Source organism: Eucyclogobius newberryi, unplaced genomic scaffold (genome assembly GCF_026437365.1).
Source record: "Eucyclogobius newberryi isolate DKJ021-1_F unplaced genomic scaffold, fEucNew1.0.hap1 SCAF_12, whole genome shotgun sequence".
NCBI classification, from domain to species: domain Eukaryota; kingdom Metazoa; phylum Chordata; class Actinopteri; order Gobiiformes; family Gobiidae; genus Eucyclogobius; species Eucyclogobius newberryi.
Genome location: NW_027315746.1, coordinates 1,229,957 through 1,239,956, shown reverse-complemented (window position 1 = coordinate 1,239,956; position 10,000 = coordinate 1,229,957). Strand labels below are relative to the sequence as shown.

Below are 10,000 nucleotides of genomic sequence, written 5' to 3'. Positions count from 1 at the left end.
TGAGACTAAAGAGCCACATAGTGAGACTAAAGAGAGCCACATAGTGAGACTAAAGAGCCACATAGTGAGACTAAAGAGCCACATAGTGAGACTAAAGAGAGCCACATAGTGAGACTAAAGAGCCACATAGTGAGACTAAAGAGAGCCACATAGTGAGACTAAAGAGAGCCACATAGTGAGACTAAAGAGCCACATAGTGAGAGCCACATGGTGAGACTAAAGAGCCACATAGTGAGAGCCACATGGTGAGACTAAAGAGCCACATAGTGAGAGCCACATGGTGAGACTAAAGAGCCACATAGTGAGAGCCACATAGTGAGACTAAAGAGCCACATAGTGAGACTAAAGAGAGCCACATAGTGAGACTAAAGAGAGCCACATAGTGAGACTAAAGAGAGCCACATAGTGAGAGCCACATAGTGAGACTAAAGAGCCACATAGTGAGACTAAAGAGCCACATAGTGAGACTAAAGAGAGCCACATAGTGAGAGCCACATAGTGAGACTAAAGAGCCACATAGTGAGACTAAAGAGCCACATAGTGAGAGCCACATGGTGAGACTAAAGAGCCACATAGTGAGACTAAAGAGAGCCACATAGTGAGACTAAAGAGCCACATAGTGAGACTAAAGAGCCACATATTGAGACTAAAGAGAGCCACATATTGAGACTAAAGAGAGCCACATATTGAGACTAAAGAGAGCCACATATTGACACTAAAGAGAGCCACATAGTGAGACTAAAGAGCCACATAGTGAGACTAAAGAGCCACATAGTGAGAGCCACATAGTGAGACTAAAGAGCCACATAGTGAGACTAAAGAGCCACATAGTGAGACTAAAGAGAGCCACATAGTGAGACTAAAGAGCCACATAGTGAGACTAAAGAGCCACATAGTGAGACTAAAGAGCCACATATTGAGACTAAAGAGCCACATAGTGAGACTAAAGAGCCACATAGTGAGACTAAAGAGCCACATAGTGAGACTAAAGAGCCACATAGTGAGACTAAAGAGCCACATAGTGAGAGCCACATAGTGAGACTAAAGAGCCACATAGTGAGACTAAAGAGAGCCACATAGTGAGACTAAAGAGAGCCACATAGTGAGACTAAAGAGAGCCACATATTGAGACTAAAGAGAGCCAAATAGTGAGACTAAAGAGCCACATAGTGAGACTAAAGAGCCACATAGTGAGACTAAAGAGAGCCACATAGTGAGACTAAAGAGCCACATAGTGAGACTAAAGAGAGCCACATAGTGAGACTAAAGAGAGCCACATAGTGAGACTAAAGAGAGCCACATACTGAGACTAAAGAGCCACATAGTGAGACTAAAGAGAGCCACATAGTGAGACTAAAGAGAGCCACATAGTGAGACTAAAGAGAGCCACATAGTGAGACTAAAGAGCCACATAGTGAGACTAAAGAGCCACATAGTGAGACTAAAGAGCCACATAGTGAGACTAAAGAGAGCCACATAGTGAGACTAAAGAGAGCCACATAGTGAGACTAAAGAGCCACATAGTGAGACTAAAGAGAGCCACATAGTGAGACTAAAGAGAGCCACATAGTGAGACTAAAGAGCCACATAGTGAGACTAAAGAGCCACATAGTGAGACTAAAGAGCCACATAGTGAGACTAAGAGCCACATAGTGAAACTAAAGAGAGCCACATAGTGAGACTAAAGAGCCACATAGTGAGACTAAAGAGCCACATAGTGAGACTAAAGAGACACATAGTGAGACTAAAGAGCCACATAGTGAGACTAAAGAGAGCCACATAGTGAGACTAAAGAGAGCCACATAGTGAGACTAAAGAGAGCCACATAGTGAGACTAAAGAGAGCCACATAGTGAGACTAAAGAGAGCCACATAGTGAGACTAAAGAGAGCCACATAGTGAGACTAAAGAGAGCCACATAGTGAGACTAAAGAGAGCCACATGGTGAGACTAAAGAGCCACATAGTGAGAGCCACATGGTGAGACTAAAGAGCCACATAGTGAGACTAAAGAGCCACATAGTGAGAGCCACATAGTGAGACTAAAGAGCCACATAGTGAGACTAAAGAGCCACATAGTGAGAGCCACATGGTGAGACTAAAGAGCCACATAGTGAGACTAAAGAGCCACATAGTGAGAGCCACATAGTGAGACTAAAGAGCCACATAGTGAGAGCCACATAGTGAGACTAAAGAGCCACATAGTGAGAGCCACATAGTGAGACTAAAGAGCCACATAGTGAGACTAAAGAGAGCCACATAGTGAGAGCCACATAGTGAGACTAAAGAGCCACATAGTGAGACTAAAGAGCCACATAGTGAGAGCCACATGGTGAGACTAAAGAGCCACATAGTGAGACTAAAGAGCCACATAGTGAGACTAAAGAGCCACATAGTGAGACTAAAGAGCCACATAGTGAGACTAAAGAGCCACATAGTGAGACTAAAGAGCCACATAGTGAGACTAGAGAGCCACATAGTGAGACTAAAGAGCCACATAGTGAGACTAAAGAGCCACATAGTGAGACTAAAGAGAGCCACATAGTGAGACTAAAGAGAGCCACATAGTGAGACTAAAGAGCCACATAGTGAGACTAAAGAGCCACATAGTGAGACTAAAGAGCCACATAGTGAGACTAAATAGAGCCACATAGTGAGACTAAAGAGCCACATAGTGAGACTAAAGAGAGCCACATAGTGAGACTAAAGAGCCACATAGTGAGACTAAAGAGCCACATAGTGAGACTAAAGAGCCACATAGTGAGACTAAAGAGCCACATAGTGAGACTAAAGAGAGCCACATAGTGAGACTAAAGAGAGCCACATAGTGAGACTAAAGAGAGCCACATAGTGAGACTAAAGAGAGCCACATAGTGAGACTAAAGAGCCACATAGTGAGACTAAAGAGCCACTTAGTGAGACTAAAGAGCCACATAGTGAGACTAAAGAGCCACATAGTGAGACTAAAGAGCCACATAGTGAGACTAAAGAGAGCCACATAGTGAGACTAAAGAGCCACATAGTGAGACTAAAGAGCCACATAGTGAGACTAAAGAGAGCCACATAGTGAGACTAAAGAGAGCCACATAGTGTGACTAAAGAGCCACATAGTGAGACTAAAGAGAGCCACATAGTGAGACTAAAGAGAGCCACATAGTGAGACTAAAGAGCCACATAGTGAGACTAATGAGAGCCACATAGTGAGACTAAAGAGCCACATAGTGAGACTAAAGAGCCACATAGTGAGACTAAAGAGCCACTTAGTGAGACTAAAGAGCCACATAGTGAGACTAAAGAGCCACATAGTGAGACTAAAGAGCCACATAGTGAGACTAAAGAGCCACATAGTGAGACTAAAGAGAGCCACATAGTGAGACTAAAGAGCCACATAGTGAGACTAAAGAGAGCCACATAGTGAGACTAAAGAGCCACATAGTGAGACTAAAGAGCCACATAGTGAGACTAAAGAGCCACATAGTGAGACTAAAGAGCCACATAGTGAGACTAAAGAGAGCCACATAGTGAGACTAAAGAGCCACATAGTGAGACTAGAGAGCCACATAGTGAGACTAAAGAGAGCCACATAGTGAGACTAAAGAGAGCCACATAGTGAAACTAAAGAGAGCCACATAGTGAGACTAAAGAGAGCCACATAGTGAGACTAAAGAGCCACATAGTGAGACTAAAGAGCCACATAGTGAGACTAAAGAGCGCCACATAGTGAGACTAAAGAGAGCCACAGTGAGACTAAAGAGAGCCACATAGTGAGACTAAAGAGAGCCACATAGTGAGACTAAAGAGAGCCACATAGTGAGACTAAAGAGAGCCACATAGTGAGACTAAAGAGAGCCACATAGTGAGACTAAAGAGAGCCACATAGTGAGACTAAAGAGAGCCACATAGTGAGACTAAAGAGAGCCACATAGTGAGAGCCACATGGTGAGACTAAAGAGCCACATAGTGAGAGCCACATGGTGAGACTAAAGAGCCACATAGTGAGAGCCACATGGTGAGACTAAAGAGCCACATAGTGAGAGCCACATGGTGAGACTAAAGAGCCACATAGTGAGACTAAAGAGCCACATAGTGAGAGCCACATAGTGAGACTAAAGAGCCACATAGTGAGACTAAAGAGCCACATAGTGAGACTAAAGAGAGCCACATAGTGAGAGCCACATAGTGAGACTAAAGAGCCACATAGTGAGACTAAAGAGAGCCACATAGTGAGAGCCACATAGTGAGACTAAAGAGCCACATAGTGAGACTAAAGAGCCACATAGTGAGAGCCACATGGTGAGACTAAAGAGCCACATAGTGAGACTAAAGAGCCACATAGTGAGACTAAAGAGCCACATAGTGAGACTAAAGAGCCACATAGTGAGACTAAAGAGCCACATAGTGAGACTAAAGAGCCACATAGTGAGACTAAAGAGCCACATATTGAGACTAAAGAGAGCCACATATTGAGACTAAAGAGAGCCACATAGTGAGACTAAAGAGCCACATAGTGAGACTAAAGAGAGCCACATAGTGAGACTAAAGAGAGCCACATAGTGAGACTAAAGAGAGCCACATAGTGAGACTAAAGAGAGCCACATAGTGAGACTAAAGAGCCACATAGTGAGACTAAAGAGCCACATAGTGAGACTAAAGAGCCACATAGTGAGACTAAAGAGCCACATAGTGAGACTAAAGAGCCACATAGTGAGACTAAAGAGCCACATAGTGAGACTAAAGAGCCACATAGTGAGACTAAAGAGCCACATAGTGAGACTAAAGAGAGCCACATAGTGAGACTAAAGAGCCACATAGTGAGACTAAAGAGCCACATAGTGAGACTAAAGAGCCACATAGTGAGACTAAATAGAGCCACATAGTGAGACTAAAGAGCCACATAGTGAGACTAAAGAGAGCCACATAGTGAGACTAAAGAGCCACATAGTGAGACTAAAGAGAGCCACATAGTGAGACTAAAGAGAGCCACATAGTGAGACTAAAGAGAGCCACATAGTGTGACTAAAGAGCCACATAGTGAGACTAAAGAGCCACATAGTGAGACTAAAGAGAGCCACATAGTGAGACTAAAGAGAGCCACATAGTGAGACTAAAGAGAGCCACATAGTGAGACTAAAGAGCCACATAGTGAGACTAAAGAGCCACATAGTGAGACTAAAGAGAGCCACATAGTGAGACTAATGAGAGCCACATAGTGAGACTAAAGAGCCACATAGTGAGACTAAAGAGCCACATAGTGAGACTAAAGAGCCACTTAGTGAGACTAAAGAGCCACATAGTGAGACTAAAGAGCCACATAGTGAGACTAAAGAGAGCCACATAGTGAGACTAAAGAGAGCCACATAGTGAGACTAAAGAGAGCCACATAGTGAGACTAAAGAGAGCCACATAGTGAGACTAAAGAGCCACATAGTGAGACTAAAGAGCCACATAGTGAGACTAAAGAGCCACATAGTGAGACTAAAGAGCCACATAGTGAGACTAAAGAGCCACATAGTGAGACTAAAGAGCCACATAGTGAGACTAAAGAGCCACATAGTGAGACTAAAGAGCCACATAGTGAGACTAAAGAGCCACATAGTGAGACTAAAGAGAGCCACATAGTGAGACTAAAGAGCCACATAGTGAGACTAAAGAGCCACATAGTGAGACTAAAGAGCCACATAGTGAGACTAAATAGAGCCACATAGTGAGACTAAAGAGCCACATAGTGAGACTAAAGAGAGCCACATAGTGAGACTAAAGAGCCACATAGTGAGACTAAAGAGAGCCACATAGTGAGACTAAAGAGAGCCACATAGTGAGACTAAAGAGAGCCACATAGTGTGACTAAAGAGCCACATAGTGAGACTAAAGAGAGCCACATAGTGAGACTAAAGAGAGCCACATAGTGAGACTAAAGAGAGCCACATAGTGAGACTAATGAGAGCCACATAGTGAGACTAAAGAGCCACATAGTGAGACTAAAGAGCCACATAGTGAGACTAAAGAGCCACATAGTGAGACTAAAGAGCCACATAGTGAGACTAAAGAGCCACATAGTGAGACTAAAGAGCCACATAGTGAGACTAAAGAGCCACATAGTGAGACTAAAGAGCCACATAGTGAGACTAAAGAGAGCCACATAGTGGGACTAAAGAGCCACATAGTGAGACTAAAGAGAGCCACATAGTGAGACTAAAGAGCCACATAGTGAGACTAAAGAGCCACATAGTGAGACTAAAGAGCCACATAGTGAGACTAAAGAGCCACATAGTGAGACTAAAGAGAGCCACATAGTGAGACTAAAGAGAGCCACATAGTGAGACTAAAGAGCCACATAGTGAGACTAAAGAGCCACATAGTGAGACTAAAGAGAGCCACATAGTGAAACTAAAGAGAGCCACATAGTGAGACTAAAGAGAGCCACATAGTGAGACTAAAGAGAGCCACATAGTGAGACTAAAGAGCCACATAGTGAGACTAAAGAGAGCCACATAGTGAGACTAAAGAGAGCCACATAGTGAGACTAAAGAGAGCCACATAGTGAGACTAAAGAGAGCCACATAGTGAGACTAAAGAGAGCCACATAGTGAGACTAAAGAGAGCCACATAGTGAGACTAAAGAGAGCCACATAGTGAGACTAAAGAGAGCCACATAGTGAGACTAAAGAGCCACTGCACCAGAGGCTCTCTCACACGTCAGACACTAGAGTTCAGGACCACAGAGCGTCGTGCAGTTAATCTTAAAGACACAAAGCAAAGGATCAAAGACAGAGAGAAGATACTGAGCAGGACAAAAGATGAAGAAGAAAGACTTAAAGACCTAAACCAGGTCTAAACTCTTGGACTCAATAAATAAAATGACCAAATAAAATGTCTAATTGAGGAAAGCCTTTGACTTAAACCCGTGTTTCTTTGTCGTGTGTTTGTGAAGTCCAAATATTCCTCCTGATGAGGATTTCTATCATTGTATTTTCCATCAACACCTTGAGACGAGCTGTGGCGTTTCAGACCAGGAAACGATGGTGGACACGTTTCAGAAGTCTGCGACGCCCTCCTGAACGCAGGCTTCATCTCGCTACAGTTTCAGTAATGTATATAATATACATAATATATATAATATATATAATATATATAATAGAGTCTTCGCTCTCATCTTGGGAAAGGAAACGTCTCCTGAGAGTTCATTTGAATCCAGAGACATCATAAACCCCTCGAAATCACCTAGACCTTAAAAAAAGAAGGGGGATTGTGCTATTTAATAACGCAACGCCTGCTGTCCGGCATCCCTGTCACCATGGCAACGCTCGGAGGTCATCTGCAGGCCGCTACAGTGTGGAGAAATAAATATGGAGATGTGTTGTGTGAGCGGCACAGGTGGAGCGCCACATTCAGACTCTTGTTTTATTCATGAGGCGCGTGGGCTGAGCAGGACTAACAAGGCTCCAGCGCCGTCCCACAAGACCACAAGACCACAAGACTGCAAGACCACAAGACTGCAAGACCACAAGACTGCAAGACCACAAGACCGCAAGACTGCAAGACCACAAGACTGTAAGACCACAAGACTGTAAGACCACAGGACTACAAGACCACAAGACTGCAAGACCACAAGACTGCAAGACCACAAGACTGCAAGACCACAAGACTGCAAGACCACAAGACTGTAAGACCACAAGACTACAAGACCACAAGACTACAAGACCACAAGACTGCAAGACCACAAGACTGCAAGACCACAAGACTACAAGACCACAAGACTGCAAGACCACAAGACTGCAAGACCACAAGACTACAAGACCACAAGACTGCAAGACCACAAGACTGTAAGACCGCAAGACCACAAGACTGCAAGACCACAAGACTGCAAGACCACAAGACTGTAAGACCGCAAGACTGCAAGACCACAAGACTGTAAGACCGCAAGACCGCAAGACCACAAGACTGCAAGACCGCAAGACCGCAAGACTGCAAGACCGCAAGACTGCAAGACTGCAAGACCACAAGACTGCAAGACCACAAGACTGCAAGACCACAAGACTGCAAGACCACAAGACTGCAAGACCACAAGACTGCAAGACTGCAAGACTGCAAGACCGCAAGACTGTAAGACCACAAGACTACAAGACCACAAGACTGCAAGACCGCAAGACTGTAAGACCGCAAGACTGCAAGACCACAAGACTGCAAGACCGCAAGACTGTAAGACCGCAAGACTGTAAGACCGCAAGACTGCAAGACCACAAGACCGCAAGACCGCAAGACCACAAGACCACAAGACCACAAGACTGCAAGACCACAAGACTACAAGACTGTAAGACCGCAAGACTGCAAGACCACAAGACCGCAAGACCGCAAGACCACAAGACTGCAAGACCACAAGACTGCAAGACCACAAGACCACAAGACTGCAAGACCACAAGACTGCAAGACCACAAGACTGCAAGACCACAACATCCATCACAGACACGAGCAGGTGGAGGACAAGGTGGAGAAAACATGGACGTGTTACACACATGTAGTACTTTCACACACATGCAGTACTTTCACACACATGCAGTACTTTCACACACATGTAGTACTTTCACACACATGTAGTACTTTCACACACATGCAGTACTTTCACACACATGTAGTACTTTCACACACATGCAGTACTTTCACACACATGTAGTACTTTCACACACATGCAGTACTTTCACACACATGTAGTACTTTCACACACATGCAGTACTTAAAGGTTTTGAGACTTATAGTTTAAAGGAGCAATGGACGATTTTTCGGCGATTTGAGATCTCGGGTGGAAGTGCTCATGCCACTCCCCCGTGCTCATGCCCCTCCCCCGTGCTCATGCCACTCCCCCGTGCTCATGCCACTCCCCCGTGCTCATGCCACTCCCCCGTGCTCATGCCCCTCCCCCGTGCTCATGCCACTCCCCCGTGCTCATGCCACTCCCCCGTGCACATGCCCCTCCCCCGTGCTCCCCCGTGCTCATGCCACTCCCCCGTGCTCATGCCACTCCCCCGTGCACATGCCACTCCCCCGTGCACATGCCACCCCGTGTGGACTGACGCAAACATCCATCCATTTTCTACCGCTTGTTCCCTTTCGGGGTCATGGGTGACTGGAGCCTATCCCAGTGACTTCGGGCCTTAGGCGGGGCACATCCTGGCATCGCAGGGCCAACACAGAGACATAGACATTACAGACATTTCACTCTCATATACATTCACTAGGGCCAATTTAGAGTCACCAATCTTCCCTGACACATGCATGTGTTTGGACGGTGGGAGGAGCCGGAGAACCCACAGTAACACGGGGAGAACATGCAGACTCCACCCAGAGAGATCATGTGATGTTGGTCTGGTCCGGGAATCGAACCCATGATCTCCTTCTTGGAGGCAAGAGCGCTAACCGCCTTTGCCACCGCCTCGTGGCCCTCAGATGAGGTCCTCCTGCTCTCGAGGCCTCGTGGCCCTCAGATGAGGTCCTCCTGCTCTCGAGGCCTCGTGGCCCTCAGACGAGGTCCTCCTGCTCTCGAGGCCTCGTGGCCCTCAGACGAGGTCCTCCTGCTCTCGAGGCCTCGTGGCCCTCAGATGAGGTCCTCCTGCTCTCGAGGCCTCGTGGCCCTCAGACGAGGTCCTCCTGCTCTCGAGGCCTCGTGGCCCTCAGACGAGGTCCTCCTGCTCTCGAGGCCTCGTGGCCCTCAGACGAGGTCCTCCTGCTCTCGAGGCCTCGTGGCCCTCAGACGAGGTCCTCCTGCTCTCGAGGCCTCGTGGCCCTCAGATGAGGTCCTCCTGCTCTCGAGGCCTCGTGGCCCTCAGACGAGGTCCTCCTGCTCTCGAGGCCTCGTGGCCCTCAGATGAGGTCCTCCTGCTCTCGAGGCCTCGTGGCCCTCAGATGAGGTCCTCCTGCTCTCGAGGCCTCGTGGCCCTCAGATGAGGTCCTCCTGCTCTCGAGGCCTCGTGGCCCTCAGATGAGGTCCTCCTTTAGTCCAAACAAATA

General features: G+C 46.5%; 1 protein-coding gene across 1 annotated transcript in view; it reads left to right on the top strand.

Moving 5' to 3' along the window:
• The window catches only part of LOC140355660 (partitioning defective 3 homolog), a 207,577-nt gene that overhangs the window by 35,226 nt on the left and 162,351 nt on the right, over positions 1–10,000 (top strand). The window contains exons 6-8 of the mRNA XM_072440316.1: positions 7,578–7,821; positions 7,875–8,483; positions 9,440–9,824. Of these exons, the coding sequence (XP_072296417.1) occupies positions 7,578–7,821; positions 7,875–8,483; positions 9,440–9,824 (1,238 nt within the window). The remainder of the gene's footprint in view (positions 1–7,577; positions 7,822–7,874; positions 8,484–9,439; positions 9,825–10,000) is intronic.